General features: G+C 34.7%; 1 protein-coding gene across 4 annotated transcripts; it reads right to left on the bottom strand.

The window, feature by feature from the left end:
* Positions 1–20: 20 nt before the first annotated feature.
* On the bottom strand, positions 21–16,909 carry LOC116730892 (collagen alpha-2(I) chain). Of its 4 annotated transcripts, none has more exons than XM_032580447.1 (28): positions 16,806–16,909; positions 16,175–16,239; positions 16,016–16,087; positions 14,211–14,249; positions 13,734–13,778; positions 12,184–12,243; positions 10,841–10,876; positions 10,323–10,349; positions 9,866–10,117; positions 9,721–9,762; positions 9,400–9,429; positions 8,595–8,654; positions 7,932–7,976; positions 7,243–7,293; positions 7,071–7,163; positions 6,043–6,159; positions 5,891–5,944; positions 5,353–5,379; positions 5,228–5,266; positions 4,423–4,494; positions 3,522–3,563; positions 3,413–3,439; positions 3,272–3,334; positions 2,682–2,747; positions 2,558–2,593; positions 2,364–2,399; positions 1,281–1,325; positions 21–447 (listed from the first exon to the last, which is right to left on the bottom strand). In XM_032580447.1, exons 1-28 carry the CDS (start codon positions 16,814–16,816, stop codon positions 413–415), a joined length of 1,587 nt encoding a protein of 528 aa, XP_032436338.1. In that variant the 5' UTR covers positions 16,817–16,909; the 3' UTR covers positions 21–412. The 4 variants fall into 4 exon arrangements, with proteins under 4 accessions (XP_032436338.1, XP_032436339.1, XP_032436341.1 ...); XM_032580448.1 differs by having other exon boundaries at positions 5,891–5,923; XM_032580450.1 differs by lacking the exon at positions 7,932–7,976.
* Positions 16,910–18,754: the final 1,845 nt, after the last annotated feature.

Below are 18,754 nucleotides of genomic sequence, written 5' to 3'. Positions count from 1 at the left end.
GCGACTCAAGTTTTCAAACGCCATTAAAAAAGATGCGAGGCAAGTAATGAGTCGTCATGTTACATTCCAGCTTGGGAAATGACCAGCGAGTGATTTTTCTTTATTTTCACACACTTATCTCGTCAGTAATTATTGACGCGACTTAATCCTCCGTCCTCACGTCTAGCCGGATCGTTCCCCAGTGGTAGATAAAGGAGCAGACCCAAAGATGGTCTAAAACAAAAGAAAACCTTTTGAAACGTCCACAAATATTCGTTTTTTTAAATATTTAAACAACAAAAGGGAACATTTCTCATTTGTTGGGGGCGGGGTCTACAACTAGTGGGTGGAGTCAGAATTCCTGGGCCATGCTGATTGGTCGGTACACGGAATTTGAAAACGGATAAACCGCACGCGGGGCTTGATGTGGAAGTCAGCAGGTATCCTCCAATTCCACATTTTCAGCACCTGAGACACAAATACAGTTTCAGTCAAACAAAATCTTGTAAAGTCTAATGCATAAAAACACAAACATTTATAATCATTTAGCTTTGGTGAGCCTGAAGATAACCGTTAACTGACATGTTGTTGATCGAATAAATGACCACAAACATAAAACACAAACTGCCCAATAAAACCGTTAAGAATTGAAGAGGAAAAGAAATTCTCAATGTTTTCTATTCTGCTTTTTCAAGTAGTTTTTAAAGAGGTTCACAAGAAAACATTAACATTTTTCTTAAAAGGTAAAATGTAGGAGTGAATTTTGATGACTTGTTGAGAGATTTTTGTTAATATGTTAAATACAAATGACATTATTTCAATTTACCTGGCATGATAACACTTTAAAGAATAATTAGTAATGTGTCTTTTTTAAATCACATATCAAAAAACTCCTTCCAGTTTCAATTTTCTTGGGATTTTGCATAACAGAGCAACACAAAATACACAACAGTTAAGTAGACTATTCTTTACAAAAATAAAAAAAAATACTCTCATTCCACTAAATAAAATCCAATAAATCTAAGCTAATAACTAACTAGAGTGGACTGGTGAACAAGTTAATATCTATACAAATATAAATTATGTTCTACAGCTTAAAGCGTTTGTGAGGACAGAAATGTAATGTTTGCAAAAAATAAACTGTATATTAGGATTCTTTGATTCTCTGTGTTCCCTATTATATAAATAAGTACAATCCAGTTTGATTATGTGTAAAGAGGCTCAAGGGGTGTGAATACTTTGTGAATGTGAAAGAGCAGAGTTCAAAGGTGACCAGATTAAGTGACACAGGCGTTACTAACCTTCAGGACCCTGACCAGATGGGTTGTACTGTTCAGTGACTGAACCTGCAGAGGACAAGCCCAACCAAGAAAAGAGAACAAACAAGCTTTCAGCAACTGATCTAAGACACTAGCAGAAACAACTAACATCTCAGCTATTCAGCCTGTAAACAAAGAATTCAAGATCTCAGAACATGCACAACTGTGCATTTTGATCTATCTACCCCGAATCCTGAGCTGGAACTGGAAATGGTCAAAATGGCTACCCAACAACCGACACATTTGTTACTAACGGCATAAATGTCCCAATGTATGAATAACACAGAGAGGCCATTATTCATCCCACATTTATCTAAACTTAAAGTACCAATCAACTATTAAATTTTATATTTGCCCACCAGATGGCGCTATGCACCAACTTTCACACTTTTTACTCTTTTCTGCAAGGGAGTAATGCTGCTGAAATAAGTATTTATCACTGTTGATGTTGGGTGATGATGTGTATAAAACCATGTTTAGGTTAGTTGAAAAACAAAAAGATTATGCAAACATACTGACGTTTAAATGGGTTAAATCCCAAATTAATACTTCATATGCATATTTCAGGTTTAATGAGTTCAAATATAAAATGTTTCAATAAAAATAGAAGAAGTAAAAGTAGCTTGTTTTCAACCCTTTTTTTACTGAAAGGTTTTAAATTCAACATTGTAGAAAAAAATTAAGATGCATCAAAATGAATGTCACTGCCAATCAAAGACCAATATTTAGGTCTTGCAACATTAATTACAAATGAATGTTCAAAATATTTCATTTACATTATTTGTTTTTTGATAAGAAAACTATGGAATTTAGTACACAAATTGTCCTTTAAATGGTTAAAATGGAAAAAAGGAAAACATATTTTGCTGTTGTTGTCTGGGGGTAACGGGTATATCTTTATGGTAAAATAAATGCCTGTTAGGATTTTAAATGATATCTTAAAGATCGCAAGGTTACTCGAATTGGTCAAAACCTTATGAAACCCCCACACCCCAAAAAAATCCAAACAGAGATCTGAAATCGACCAAAAAGTTCCTATTGATGCATTTTTAATATTAAACTTACCAGCCATTTGTGAGTGATCTGTCCCTGCTAGATGACCTGAAAACAAACAAACAAAAACAACACATTAATCTTGAAATATAAATATATTTATTTTTCCACGCAGAGAAAGAAATCCACATAAATATGCTGAAGAAAGGCACAAAACAATAACATACTACCAAAGCTCCTTCCTTCAAAAAATAAACACAACTTACTGGAGTCAAATGGAGTCCCTGTTGGATGTGCTGTAACTAAAACAATGGCAGTTTACTGTCATGACTGACCTTTGACCTGGATTCTGATACTATGGCAACAATTCTTGAATGCTGAGAGCCTTACCTGTGTCTGTACCTGTGGAGTCTGCTGGCACAGTAACCTGATCTGTGTTGGAATAAACACCTGAAACTGGAAAAGGGAAGAGATGCAGTAATGGACAGGTGTGTGAACGGACAGGTGTGTGAACAGACAGCTGAGTGAACGGACAGGTGTGTGAAGAGACAGGGGTGTGTGAAGAGACAGGTGTGTGATCGGACAGGTGTGTGAAGAGACAGGTGTGTGAACGGACAGGTGTGTGTGAAGAGACAGGTGTGTGAAGAGACAGGTGTGTGAACAGACAGGTGTGTGAAGAGACAGGTGTGTGAACGGACAGGTGTGTGAAGAGACAGGTGTGTGAAGAGACAGGTGTGTGAACGGACAGGTGTGTGTGAAGAGACAGGTGTGTGAACAGACAGGTGTGTGAAGAGACAGGTGTGTGAACGGACAGGTGTGTGAAGAGACAGGTGTGTGAAGAGACAGGTGTGTGAACGGACAGGTGTGTGAAGAGACAGGTGTGTGAAGAGACAGGTGTGTGAAGAGACAGCTGTGTGAACGGACAGGTGTGTGAAGAAACAGATATGTGAACAGACAGGTGTGTGAAGAGACAGGTGTACCTGGGCTCAGCGTGTTGGTGACGGCAGCTGCAGGTTCTATGCTCAAAGTGATGGGAGACAACTCTGCAACAAAATCATTCAACATAAAATGAAAAGTCAATCGATCGCTGTGTCCTATTATGTTGTCGCACCAATCTGTACCTGTGACATCACGGCCGAGACCTGAATCTGGATCAGAACATAAAAATATTCAGTTTTATCAATGAGGTTTAGGAATGATCTGCTTGACTCATATCTTGGTGAAACTTACTTAAGAAGTCAACATGAAGACGGGTGACAGACTCTGTTCCACCTGCAGGCAAAAGTTTTATTTAATTTTTTTTGCGCGCTAGTGGCTGGTATTTTTTCGACAGTAGGCAGACAGGAAGGAGGGTGAGGAGAGAAGACATGCGGCAAAGGTCGTTGGGACCGGGAGTCGAACCCGCGACGTCCACGTCAAGGACTAAGGCCTCCAAACGTGGGGCGTGCTAACCCCCTGCGCCACCACAGCACGCCCCCAAAAGTTTTATTTTATTATTATAATAGAAAATGTTTGACTTTCTCAAAATTTCTTTTTTTTTTTTAGAAAATTTTAAACTTTTGAAACTCAGAAATTTTCATTGTTTTAGAAAGTTTTTGAAATCAATCTCAAAATGTCCTTGTTTTTTTTCTAGTAATTTACTGAAATTTACTCTTTTTACTCTACTTTTTTTTCTATCTCCAATGGCCTAATACAGCGTCATACATATTTCCGTTCCAACAGACGTGAGATCTCAGTAAGATAAACCTGGTTAAAAAATTAAATGAATGAATGAAGTCATTCTAAAAATAAAGGATGGTCACAAACAAAACTGGTTTAATTATAGATCATTTATCATTTTTAAGGCCTTTTTTAATTACTTAAACAGTAATCCTTGGAGGATAACTTATAAATCATACACAAAACACAACTATTTAAAAAAAATATGTAGCTACATATTTGTATCAAATAAAAATATGGTGAATAAAGCTGACAATCGTCCTGCTGAGTTTTTATCAATTTGTAAAATGAAGTGTTGATGCTATCAGAAGAGATTCAGGCTGAATTTATTTACTAATGTTGACCAGAGATCCAACCTCTTTAGTTTGCTTTAACCAACAGCGGTCAGATATGAATGAACCAGCAGTTTTACCTGTGAGATCAGTTTGCATTTGCAGGCTCTGAGTGTTAACATCATGGAGAGAAACCATTCTTTCTGTCACTCCTGCAAAAGAGACACAAAACTAACAGGAATTAAATGAAAATCTTCTAAATAAATCATACAGATAGTTGCATATTTGCATTGATCTGGTCTTCTTCTGTAAAAGCACTGTATATACATATATTCAGTAAAGCCTTCTAGTTTTATGTAATATTAAAAATATATTTTATTCTATAATATTTCATATTTCTAAGTTTAAATTGTCTAGATTGAGAACAAAGTGGAACCAAATTCAAATTCCTTGTTTGTGTGCAGCCGATTCTGATTACGTTTGGAATATATTATATTATATCATGGTTGGAACATATTTGTATTACCATGTCCTAAATTGCAGAAAACTGAGATCTGGACTCCCCAGAATACAGTTGTAAATTTACTGGAATAAAGTCATAATAAACACATCAGCCTCAGATTATTGTCAGTAGCAGCTGGCCACTGATTTTATATTTAAACTACTGCTGATAATTCCTTATTTCTATAACAAAATATCAAAGTATAACTTAACAAGATGCTCAATATTTGTAATTTTACTGCAGATGTACAGTATGTATCGAAGTTCTCATTAATTTACGACTTTATTTTGGTAATATTTTGACTATATTCTCACACAAATGTCTTCCCATAATTTTATTACTTTATTATTGAAACCAAAACTTTAAAATTGACATTTTTTCTTACCCTGATCATAAGTTGTGGGTGTAGAAATGAAACATAAGAGAAGGATTTAGTAATTTACCTCCGTTCATGTCTGTCAGCACAGTCTGTCTACCGTTTCCTGAAAATAAAAATCATATTTACTATCTGGGTTTCTGTATTAAGCAGCCAAGCACCAAAAGAAAATAAAAAGCAGAACAATTTTACCATTATTGTCAGGGGATTCTTCTCCATCTGAGGAGACAAATAGAAAAGTCAGAGAAGTAAAAGATACAAGTCATTAAAGCAGCACTTGAATACTGCAGCGACCCTACAGATGTGAGCATGTACAGTTTTAGTATTTATTTATTTCAAACTGTTTTTTAAAACCAAGGAAAGCTAATAACCAGTAGGAAAACAGAAAACATGTGCATACATTAACTAACAAAATAATTAGCTTGCCACTGCTTTTCTGGAAGAAGTTAACACTTAATTAATCCTACCCTTTACCTCAATTTAATGAAATTTATCAAAAAAAATCAGTCATTATCATAAATTTGTAAATAACAACGTGTGACATGGATATATTGGTTCAATTTACTTTGCTAAAGAACCGACAAATAAGTTATGATCCATAAAATTATTACAAACTAAATAACAGAACAAGTTATATATAACAACAGAACAGAATGAATTACCAATTAATTACAACATATAAAATAACATCAAATAATGATGGTAACAGAAACAGAAGTAAATCTCTTACTTGTCTGCTGCTGGTGATCTCCGTTGCCATTGTCTATTAAAGATGTTGAGGAAACTGAACATATTGAGCAAAAACAGGCTCTTATTTTTCTTTAAGAAACATCTGCGGGTTCTTCCGGGATTTCCACCACAAACATCTTTTCCTCCACTTACCTGCAGAATGAGAGAAACCCGGGAAAGGCCTGGCCAGTGATTGGTCAGATCCGGATGTCAGCGAGGTGCCGCCTGCGCCTGATTGGTCAACCCTTCCCACAGCGTGATACGAAGAATCTTTACCACCAGGAAACATGAAGAACGTAAAAAGATATTTGTTTTACTCTAACATAAGGCTGGACAATGAATGAGTATCAATATATTTTACAATAGACACGTAATCAATATCCATACATCATACATGAGATACAATATTCAATAGAAGATTCACTGAACTCCGATCAATAACTGCACAGGAATATTTGGTCCATTAAGAGATGGACCAAATAAAAAAATTAAGAGGAAATTTTGGTATTTTAAGGACAAAAATGACAATAATTAATATAAGTAGCAAAAAATAATAATCAGGCAAGATATTTTTTTCCAAATCAGTTTGTTCCAATAAAAAACTTTAACAAAAACTGCAGGCATGTCTGTGTCTGGTGAATTTTTGGTTAAAACATGTTTGTTTTTCAGTCAGCGGGTAGAAAAGCCAGAAATTTTACTCAAGTGGGAGTAGAAATAATTCATATTAAATTACTTTAGTGCAGGTAAAAAGTACAGAGTAGTAAAAATAGTCCTGAGAGTACATTTTAAAAAATTTAAGTAAATGTAACTGAGTAAATGTAACTAGTCAGTGCCCAAATCTGAGTAGGCGGTGTCAATTAAAAAGTAAAATCTCACTCATTGGTTACCTAGCAACAACCTGTTGAGTAACTGGCGCAGCAGCAGTTTCAGGTTTTGCCACTTTGCCTCAAAACTTAAAAATAAAAAAACAATGGCATGAAGTGAATACAGTGGAAAGGAGGAATGATCACACCACAGGTTTGGCAATATTTAAAACAAAAAAACTAATCAATAATTATCAATATTGACAACTATCAATATCGACTGATATGAAGCGCTTATATTGTGAGAAGTTTTTCAGCCATATTATCCAGCCCAACTCTAAAATAAAATCCAAGCCGAACTGTAGGAGAAATTACTACCTGCAGGCGAGCCTGGGATGTTCTGTCCACCAGGTGGCGCTGCTGTCTCTCCAGGGCCTGAGAACTCATGGTGAGGCGGTGCGGTCAAGTGAGCTGCCAGAAGAAAACACAAGTTTCAGAGTTTCAGAGCTCTAGTATCTTCTTCTTCAGTGGTAAATCTGAGAGATCAGACCTGGAATATTTAAGTGAGCATCTGAACTGAAAGGATCCACCAAACCACCACCTGAAAACACAATAATCAACAACATACTGAAGTTAACATAACAGGAATTGCAATAAAGTATTTGTGTAGAAACATGTTCAGCCTTTTTAAAGTTCTTCACAAATAATTTTCAAGTTCATATCAAATCATTAGTATCAAGCCTCTAAAAAAACCTGATATAAACATTTTTAAATTAAAATCACAACATAACCTCTTTACAAAATATGATTTAGGTAAATAATAATAAAAAGAAAAAGATTTAGGCCATTAAGTCTCAAAGTACAAACGTCACATGACCTGAACAGCCATTTGGTTTTTCTCAAAGATTGAAAACAAATCCGTCCCTTTATAAAACTCTAATTCTGCATTGCTGTAAACTAGGCATAAATCACCATCTGAACATTTAATAAACATTTATTATTAGCTCTCTTTGAATCTTTTAACATTTATTTCACCATCTGCTATATTAAGCTGTTTTATGTTATTTTTGAAAATTGATCAACTGTAGTATTTGCCCTGTTAGAAATACAAAGGTGTGTTTGAAAAACAAATCCTGTTAACGTTGAATTTCCAAATGAATCTGTGTTTTTTGTCTTTATGATGAGTTTTTAATATTTTAATCTTCAGGCAAATTGAACTAATGGATGAGACAAACGTACCCATGAGGTTGAGCAGGAAGTCATGACTGGACGGATCGACGATTCCTGATGAAACACAACATTTGAATGTTTTATGCAAGAATGAAAATGATGTTAAAGCAAAAAAAGTGAACTAATTGGTTTCAGAGAGTGGATGCTGGCAGAACTGGAGAGTAATCAAGGATTGTATCTCCTTTTTTCAACTTTTTAATAGTACATAGAAGTTTTCTCATCTGGTTTCTGTTGCTGAGTGGAGGAACTCTTTACTTTACTTCATTTTGTTTTGATAATTTTTGGGGGGTTTTTAGTCCTAAAGTAGGTGAATAATAATTTTTTTTCCCAGTTCTGAACTTTGTTGGTTCAAATCTTCAGACATTCAAACGACAAGCCATGTTATGTTCAAGTCGCCTGGATTAATAAATTTGATTATCTGAATACATATGGGAGACATTTTGTTTTTCAACAGAGAATATAAAATCTCTCTGTCGTAAAATAAACTATATGTCTAGACCTGGATATTTCCAAAGGGGAATAAAATGACAGTAGAAGCTGTTAAGGCTTTTGTTTTGGCTTGAGGTCTAATAGTTTTCACTGCTTTGAAAAGTTGATTTTGAGACATTCAGTCTTCCTTGAATTAGTCAAATTTCGCTGATCTTAAATTTTTTTTTTCCACCTTCTGCTCACCAGTGTGACTGTCGACTCCGGCTCCACCTCCTCCACCGTTCAGCAGCTTCTGTCCATTACCTGTAAATAACAACAACAACTAACTCAACTGATTTTGAAGCTGAAGTTTGTAACTTTTTTAAAAAATTCAGTTTTTTACATATTTGGTAAAATTGTCACTTTGTCGTGACAGTATGAGACAGATGGTCTGTGAAAAGACTGAGCTCCTCCATCTTCACCCTACATCTGTCTGAAGAAATGCAACGCTCTCCGTCAACCAATCAGAGCCAGGAGAAGGGGTTTAGCGCTGCCAATCAACTTCATGCATATGCTGCTCAATGTGTTAATGGAGGAGAGACGAATTATCATTCCAGAAAAACTGTTTATTCTGAGTCAGGCTGTGCTAGCTATAGTGCAGCAGAGAGCAAGTGGAGAGTGGGAACAGAGCATACACTAGAGTGATTGACAGCCCTAAGACCCTCCTCCTGGTTTTGATTGGTTGTTTCAGACCAAGCTGTGTTTTTCGGCTGTTATTACTGGGAGCACTGGGAGAAAGCCAAAGAATTTGATTGTCATAGATTATGTTTGATATTATACTGTAGCAACAAAGTTTTAACAAATATGTAAAAAAAACAACATTTAAAAAAAAATTTAATAAAAGTTACACACTGTAGTTTAAGAGTTTAAATTAGCCTTAAAAGATTCCCAGCATTTTTAGTAGTTCCAGTGATTTACATTATTTTCCCATATGAAACCAATGATATGTATATGTAATCAACTATTCTATATGATGCAACATATTTTAAGTAATTTTAAGTAAATTCACCATTATTCTCTGAGTCTATTCCACCAGGACCTGAAACAGAAACAAAGCTTTTACACCAGAGAAACTCACATGTTGAAAGTCAGTTTTATTCCTGCTCTGCTGCTAAATGTAATAATCTATTGGGCTAATAGGAGTTAGTGGGTAAAAAATTAATTAAAGTTCATTTTAGATGTTTTTTCTTTTTATCATGTTGAAATTTAAAGTTGTAGACTCCTGCTTAGCTAACTCCTTAAATTATTCTACCAATGGCAGATTTCCACATACATCGAATTGCTCTGGACTAAAAGTGAGCCGACTGACATCAATGATTGGATATTTTACCGTTCATGTCTGTTTTAGATGGACTTGGTAGGCGCTCGGATCCTAAAAGAACAAAAATTACTTTCATTGAACAGTTGCACTTGATTCACACCAGCACATTTATTCATATGATCCTGCTTTAACTCAGACATACTCTCTTGATTACCTGCTGGGTGAGTTTGACCTGCAGAAACACCAGAGATTTCAGCTGCTACAGAACCTGGAGATCCTCCTGAGTCTAAAATAGCTGCAGAACCTACAGAACCAGGAGATCCTCCCAAATCTACAGAGCCTGCAGAACCTGGAGATGCTGCAGAATCTATAGAACCTGCAAAACCCATGGAGCCTACAGACCCTGGAGAACCTGCAGATCCTGCAGAGCCTACAGAGGCTGCAGAACCCGTGGAACCTTCAGAACCTGGGCGATCAGAAGCGGAACAATAACAGGTTTTCTGGTCAAAATGTTGAGTAAAATAATACTGAATAAGTTCAGTCAGATTTTAAATGAACAGCAGAATTTGAAATGTTTTATAATTGATTTGCACAGAAAAATGTTATTTAGTGAGCAGCCATCTTTATATTATTTATTATTTTTATGAACTGAAACGATGAATTTTGTTTACCTGAGGAGCTGCTTGGATGTCCAGCTGCTGTAGAAAAAAATAAACATAAAAAACATTTCAATTAGAGTTTAATATTATGTAGCCATTGGTGCCTCTGTTGTTGTTGCAGCGCCCCTTTTGGTGGCTGCGGGTATTACAACATTAGCTCCAGCTGTTCAAAGACCGCCAGATTTTAAAACAACACGCTGGCTAATGTTGTGTTCCAGTTGCATTCGGAAATGGGAGATTCTGACTTTTGTGCTTCAAAATGGCCGCTCCTCGCAACAACAGCAGTAAGATGTAGTGGAAGCACATTTATTTTGCGAGACAGAAATGTAAGAATCGATGTCACATCAATGTTACTTGTACCTCCTGAAACTCTAAACTGGACAAATTAAAAGTTTGCTTATGGAAAGTAAAACTTAATAAAGTCCATCTTGCCATAAAGATGCAGTGATACACGCCTCTAGCAGGTGGTTTGTTTTGGTTTCCTGACTCAAGAAACATGGCTGACAGATGAAGCACAATGTAGAAATTACCTGCTAAATCGACAGAGGAGAGATCACCTCCGTGACCTGAAAAACAAGAAAATACACTTCTAGATTAAAACACCAAACATACCTTAACATTCATTAAAATGTACAGTGGAATCTGTCTTAGCAATAGCACATTGCTACCATTTACAGTCAACTTTTGGCTCACGACCGATCAGCACCAATGAAAATCAGTGGCGCCTCCTGGATTGGCTGTTTGTGAACACAAGCTAGCATGTCTAGTAGCATTGCATCTAGATATTTCAGCTTCAGAAGCTGAATTTGACTATTTCAGAAACACCCTACAAAAATAAAATCGGCAAATTGGTAAATTTGTAAATAAATTGGAGTTACATTAAACAGAAAACTATGTGTCCACTATAACAACGAATTTCAACTAAATCCTGATCAAACATTTGGCTTAAGCTATGCAGGGCCGGCCCAAAACTCCATGGGGCCCTAAGCGAAATGTGATTTTGGGGCCCTCTAGTTCTGGTAACAATGTGGACTGGCTGCAATCAGAAATCCAATCATTAGGTCATTCACACACCTGCTATAAACTTATTGCATCTCTGGCAGTACTGTTTACATTATATACATGTATAATATAGGATGCATTTATTGGCCAACTGATTTATTGACCAGTTGATTTCTGGGCACCAATTTCCTTAATTTTGGGGAATTGTGATTGGCTAATACATGTGAAGCTGATCTTATCCCCTGATCTTATCTTCATCAGCAAAGGTTTAAAAATCAGCCTCCGTCCTCTTCTGCTCTACAGTGAGAGGTTTGACTGGCAGACCGACCCACCAGCTCAGGTCTGAACGTTTACAGTTAACAATATGTACATAAAATAATGATTTCTTCATGCATTATCAAATATATATTATTGTAAAAACAAACCACTTCATAGTGAAATTGTGTGTTTTTGATATTATAATGACATAGAAATTATTACAAAAAAACAAATTTGCTCCACTGAGGGGGCCCCTTAGTGGCCTTGGGGCCCTAAGCGGCTGCTTAATTTGCTTATGCCTTGGGCCGGCCCTGAAGCTATGTATCAAACTTCAGTGATGTTGACTGCCAAGCACACCAAAAACCGATGATCGCCATCAAACATGAACCGGGACCAACAAACTACATGGTATACCAACAACCTGTGTGAAGTTTATCAACTAAAATCCAATTAATAACTCACCAAATATCTCCAAATAACCAGGAAAATACCAACCAAACACAAGTAAACCATTAATGATAATAACTACTAACCCCAATAACAACATGAAAAAATAACTTTACCAAGGCAGCTGCAATCCAAATTGAGAAAAGAAAAACGTGAACTTATTTACCTGCAGAGCTTCCTGCTGCCCCTACATGAGACCCCATCTCTGGAGAATGACCACTGGAAACTGACAAAATGTCCGTCATTACATAAACAGAAACAAGTGACTTTTTGACATACATAAACATAAATCATTTTAAAATCACAACAACTTTAAGTACTAGAATATTACATTTGAAAAAAGTGTTTTTTTTTTAGCAGTAAATTTATGGGCTTCTAGATAGATGAAATCTATTGTTTAAAAACAATAGCAGTAACTTGAGATTATATCAGAATCAGAATGTATTATTCACATATAATGTGCGCAAACTTGATGCCAGTGTTCATAAGAGCAGATGTTAAAACCAAGATTTTATGCACAAATAGCTCAAATTCAACATGTTTGAAGACATTGAGTTGTTTAATTTCTCTGGCTTGTCATGCGTACAACTTGAAGAAAAGACTTGTTTGTGTTTTAAAGTTGTTTACAAAGGGTAAACTCACCGCTCATATGTTGAATATTTGAGGAAATAGCTTTGAAAAAACCCAAAACAAGTTCTGTACTTGAGATTATGAGTTCAAAGATTTTTACCTTTCAGTTACAATTTTAGTTTCTTAGCAAAGTCCTGTTAAAAAACAATTTTTAGAAAAGAAAAAGACTTGCAGTTTTTTAATTAAAATGAACACACTTTAAAACTAAAGCCTTATTTCCAGTGAAAAACATTTCTTTATAAAGAATAAACTGATCATCAGTATAAAACTACGAGCAGCTTGGCTCCGCACCCAGAGACGTGATAAAAAACTATTTTAGATGTCTTTGAGCTCTGGTTTAAAAATCTAAACTATTTGACTGGTCAAAATTAAACTAGATCATTTTAGACTAAACACATTTTGAAGTTTATAAAAAAGATGACTTGCAAATTTTTTTTAAAACTTTTTTGTTGTTGAATACTAATGCTTGTCAAAATCTTCTGATTTTTAAAGGAAATTATAAAGTATGTATTTTTTTCCTTCTGTTTCTCTTCAATGAAGAGATTGATTTGATTTGGCTTTTCACCAAAAATCCCAGTAAAATGTATTAAAAGTTTTTTTTCCAAAGATGTGAGAAAATGTGAAGAAATTTAAAGTTGTAAAACGATGAACAAACCTAGATTAAGTAAAACACGGAGGTTTAATCTGTGAAACATGTTTCTGAAGAAAATGTAAGAAAAATATTTTTATAATTGATCCCATTTTTCTGTAAGCCACAATCAGTTTGTAAATTTAAAATATTTTTGAAATGATTTAATTCTTATTTACTCTTTGGAATATGTAGTTTTCTTTGCATACATTTAACCAGAAATGATTAATGGAGATTTTTTTTAACTTTAAGATTTTACCTGTAATTCTGATCTTTGACAGCAGGTGGCGCTAATGGCTCTAACAAAGTCATCCTGCCACAATCGTGGAACTATTTTCCGGATGTGAATCAGGTTAATCCTGGTCAGAATACCAGCCAGTTAATCTGGATTAAATATGAAACCAAACTGGAAACAAGCAGACTGTTCAGGAGGGAAAACCCGATCGGGTCTGACTCACCTGAACCTCCGGCTGCCGCTGCCGACACGGTGGTCTGCTGAGCTCCTGCAGGAGGAGGAGGAGAGGGGATCAGGTGTTCGGCATGAATAAACCTTCTGTCTCCAGCAGGTGAAAGAAAGTCTGGGGTTATTAAAAACACCGAGGATCCGTGGCATTAAAATCTGAAAAGGAATCCTGCAGGACAACACTGAGTTTAAATGCAAACTCAGTAAAATATCCAGAAAAGGCTTTCAGATTTGCTCGCTTTCTAAGGGGGAAAATGGTTATTAGTTTCTTTATTTAAAAAAATGAAATTCCAATAAGAAGAATGTAGGTTTATGGCTTAAATTACACTAAAATCGTCTGGTAAAGTGAGGAGTAGCCTCAAATTTTTATGAAATAATTAGTTTAAAAATAAATTTCAGAGGTTTGACCTTCAATTTAGATTTTTGTTTATGAAGGTTTATATGTAAAGGTCATGATGTTTTATCTGCTCACCATCAATATTATCCTGACTCTTGGAGTCATCATCATCATCTGAAAAGAAGAAAAATCCAACATTTATTTTTCTAATTAAAAAAGGTTTAACATCATTTTTATAGATTCAGACGAGAAACACGCCAGGAACGTCTCTTCTCTCTGTCTGGTCTTTGTAGGATGTTTAATGTTTAAATATTTATTGAGTTATTATTATTTTTTATTCCGTTTGGCTGGAATTCATTTGCATCAAGTTTGTAATTTTCTGACTTTTTAAAAATTTCATTTTGTTCTGTTTAATAGTCTTCATACCAGCAGGGCCGGTTGTAGGAAAATCTGGGCCCTGGGCAGGAAGCAAAACTTTATTTTACCCCTGCAGACTGCAAATAACTGTTATGTACACATCAACTTGAAGATTTTAAGGCTTTGTTGCCATAAAAATGTAATTTTTCTGAGATGATCTTCGCCCTTTTGTGGAAATTATTCTTGAATACAGTGCACAAATGTTTTAAAACATAAGAAAATGATCTGAAATGTTGCAGTAACTTTGCCCAGTCACTAAAATACACATATTTATGTCCAATAATGTTAGAAAATGGATTCTGATGAGGCTTGTTTGTCAAATTAAAAATACCTTTTGAAAATAACCTTTAAGCTTAGGCTGTTAGTCGGACAAAAATATTCTGATCTTAAGTGTCGTGTTTTCATGACCTGCAGGGAGAAAATCGTCATAAATAAAAGAAATAAAGACTTGCAAACAAAGGTTTGTGTAATTAATCTATATGAGGTGTTTCATTAAGTGAATTTAGTTCCTGAAAAAAGAACTTTTTGATAACAAATGTCTGGATTGGGTTTGTAAATAAAACATGCTGTTGTGTCTGTGTTGTTGGGGTTTAAACTACACGGTTTAGTGAAGTGGGGCTGTAATATTATAATATTCAAATGGTTGAATATTGGTTATCTGGAGAAAAAGCCAACAAATGAAACACATGAAAACTGTATCTGCAAGAGCAAACATCTCTAAACAAACCAAACAAACCATAAAAATATTGCTATCCTGACAAATCCTGGCTCAGTTTTCAGCACTTTGACAAAAATATCTTTTTAATACTCGGTCGGTATGATGACAAGTATTTGAAAAGCTGCACAGTAAAGTGGTTTTCTTTCTACTGAACATCTCTGTCTGGTATAATGACACAACTTTTATCTGTTATAGGATGAAGGTTGTAGAGTTAAAGAAAAAACATTGTATCCTTACGGTTCTGATGTAGAAAACAAAGATGCAAAGATGAAGTTATTAACTTTGCCTCATGAAAAAAAAAGTTTTGGTGTTATTCTGTTTTAAATTATTTAATCTCCCTTTGAAATATCAAACGGACCAAAAATATTTAGTTTCCCCTCTGGAATGAACTGAAAAAACATTTAAACTGCAACAATACCATTTTTCAAGATGGCTTGATCTTTCTTCTCTAAAAAATATTTTTATATACTTCTAAATCTAAAAGTATTTTGATGGGTTGATTAAAATAAAAGCACAATAAAGCTGTTGTTAGTTTGGGTTATTATTGGTATCGAAGGTAAAGAGTTAACGTGTCATAAATGGATGTTGGTGAAGTTAGAGGTTTGATGTTTGATCAGTTTTTCACACGGTTTAACGCTTTTTCAAGTGTTTTTCATTAACACATTATCATGAAGCAAGAGGTTTCAAAAAAAATTTATGATTAGTTTAGTTTTGTGGTTATTATTCGTTCATCAGATTAAGATTAATTTGACCTTTTGTTTTTTAGTGAAATTATTTGATTCTTTTTTCTCAGGCACAGCCCTACCCTCCTCCTCCTCAGACACCTCCCCCTCCAGCATCTCTGTGGCCTCCGTTTCCACCTCCTCCACCTCCTTCTCTGGAAGACACAACACAAACTCTCATCTCCACCAGCTGCAGAAGCCAGAATATAAAAAGTAAAACAAAATTAATCTCATATTTTTACCCTCCACAGGCGCCGTAGATGCTGTAGTTCCCAGAAGGATGACTATCGACACGATCAGTAGGTTTCTTTTTTTTTAATAAAACAGATGAGTGGAATATTCATTAATAGGGAATAAAGCAGATTTTTAAAGAATTTTTCTTATTTTTTTTACAGGAGTAAAAATTAATGAATATAAAGAAAATATTAATAATCTGCTTTAAAATTATGACTAATTTTCCTTTAAAAATCTATTAATCATTAAACACAATCTGATTAATAGTCTGATTAATTACAAAAAGGAGAAAAAAATATCCCAATATTGCTGCTTTTTAACTAGATGCACTATAAATAAGTAATTATATGTATAAAAATAAAAAAATAAATAAAATTGATCACAACTCTAATATAAAAACATTTATTTTGTTGTATAAACAGGATGAATATTACAACAAAAAATACACCAATAACCCAGAATGACAGACTTATTTTTGTAATCAGTAATATGAAAGCAAATTTCTTATTTAAAAAAAGTGCTAAAGATCAATATTATAAAGACAAATCAGCACAATAAAGATCAGCTCATCCAGTAAATGACAACACAAAACCAGTGGCATAAATGTGAATAAATCTCAGGATAATCAGCGTTACTCACGGTGGCAGCATGCTGCTGTCTGACACTTTTTCTGTTGAACTAAAGAGATGAAGCTGAAGAGCTGCAGCCCCTCCTTCAAACCCTCAAATATATACACAGACACCGAGGGGAGGGGCTGACCACGCTACCCCTAAAAACTACAAACACTTCTGCAAACACAAACTTCATGCCCCGGAAACGGCTACAGTACAAATCGATCCGTCTTCTTCCTCATTCTGCTGCTTCTACTCTGTTTGTGTCGCTTTTTCATTCATGCTAAATGTTCAGATTTTGTCCAAGCTAAACAGATGGACTTCCCATCATGCACTGGGGGTAGGGGTAGAGTTCACCTGGGCAGGTGACCTCTAACAATCAGAAGGGGAACTCTCTGTAGACATGCTAATTCTTTGTTTTTGTTAAAAATTAAAATATCCAAGGACACTTAAGGCAAATTAGTCCCACTTAAACAATCTTTAACAATTTACATTGTGAAAACTGTTGGTGTTTGTCTACATGTAAAGGGGAGAAAAAAAATCAGAGTTTTATAAAGAGACGGATTTGTTTTCAATCTTTGAGAGAAACCTAACAGCTGTTAAGGTCATGTGACATTCCTGTCCTGAACCTTCTTTATTTTATTTTTACCAAGAGTTATTTTTCTGAGCCTAAAACGTCTTTTGGACGAAAAGAGGTGGTAATATTTGTCGCTAAAATCCCTTTTGGCAAAAAGTAATTTAGGCCGTCAGTTTAGGAAAGTGATGAGATTAGATTCAGAATGCTCCATCAAACTTGCAGCCAGGTTTACTGCCTAAACTTTTTCAGTTTTGGCTTTTTTTTAGTTATAACATAAAATTTTTGCACCAACTATGTGTCATATCATACAATATGTTTATGCTAGCAAACATGTTGGGGTATATTTTACCCACCAAGACAAGAGGCATTTTACCATCTGGTCATCGTCGTAGGGTAAGTGCTCTAAACAACGCTGTAGCAGTTGCCTACTTTATTAAAGTTATATACTGAATATCATATCAATCTCATTAAATTAAATACATCAAATTTACTGTCACGTGTATTTTTTCAAGAAGAAATGAAGTTAAATGAACAATAAACTATTCAAAAAGGAAAAGATTACACACGTTAAAGAGCTTGTTGTTTTGTGACTTTTAGATTATATAATCTACCACCGATCAATGATCATTTTGAATTGAATTAAATTGTACTTAAAATTTAAGCATTTTAACTTGCATTTATCTTTATAAGTCGTGACAATGGTTAAATAAAACATAAGTTTGCAGGCTGCTGCTGTTAATGGATTAATCTTGTTAGAAAAATGTAACAGCTCAGTATCTATAAATTTATGGGAAAAAAGCTATAAAAGGTTCTGACAAAAGTAACTTATGCGTTAGGGACTCAATGGATTCTGTAGAGATAATTAAATAAAAGAATCAACTGTGTGAGGTAAAAAAAAACCAACAAGATTTAAACAACCAGAAGACAGGCTTGATTTTTTCAATCAGGATAATAAAAATGAACAGTAAATAAAGCAGAGAGGAAACACATATAAATAAATTCATACAACAGAATAAAAAAAGGAAGCTAAATAAAGTAACAAGGACGGAAAAGGACAAAACTCAGTAACATTTAGTTGTAACAAAATGCCTCCAAGCTAATTTTTCTAATTATTTTTGCAGACAGAACATCAGTATCTTTATGTCACCAGTTTTGAAATTCTCAGGATTGTTCATTATTTTATGAACTCTCAGAGTTTTCTGATCAAATTCAACATTAAAGATCTAATCAAAAATCATCAGAATATATTACTGTTCTGTTATTTTCTTTAAATTAATTATTTTTTAATTTTCCAACATTTTAAAATGTGTAGCTCTCTTTCCCAGTTTTCAGTGGATATTTACTGTTTATACTGCAATGTCTTTGAGTTTCGGTGTTTATTTGGGCTTTTAATTTGTATT

This window comes from Xiphophorus hellerii, chromosome 13, assembly GCF_003331165.1.
Source record: "Xiphophorus hellerii strain 12219 chromosome 13, Xiphophorus_hellerii-4.1, whole genome shotgun sequence".
NCBI lineage: Eukaryota > Metazoa > Chordata > Actinopteri > Cyprinodontiformes > Poeciliidae > Xiphophorus > Xiphophorus hellerii.
This window is presented reverse-complemented; position numbering and strand designations above follow the sequence as displayed.

What these genes read in the sequence shown, in the direction of transcription:
- LOC116730892 (XM_032580447.1), bottom strand. An exon ending in ATCTAAAACAGACATGAACG is followed by an intron (nt 9,430 to 9,720) that starts GTAAAATATCCA and finishes TTTCTGTTTCAG; the next exon opens with GTCCTGGTGGAATAGACTCA. An exon ending in TGCTCACTTAAATATTCCAG is followed by an intron (nt 7,164 to 7,242) that starts GTCTGATCTCTC and finishes TTCTTCTGGCAG; the next exon opens with CTCACTTGACCGCACCGCCT.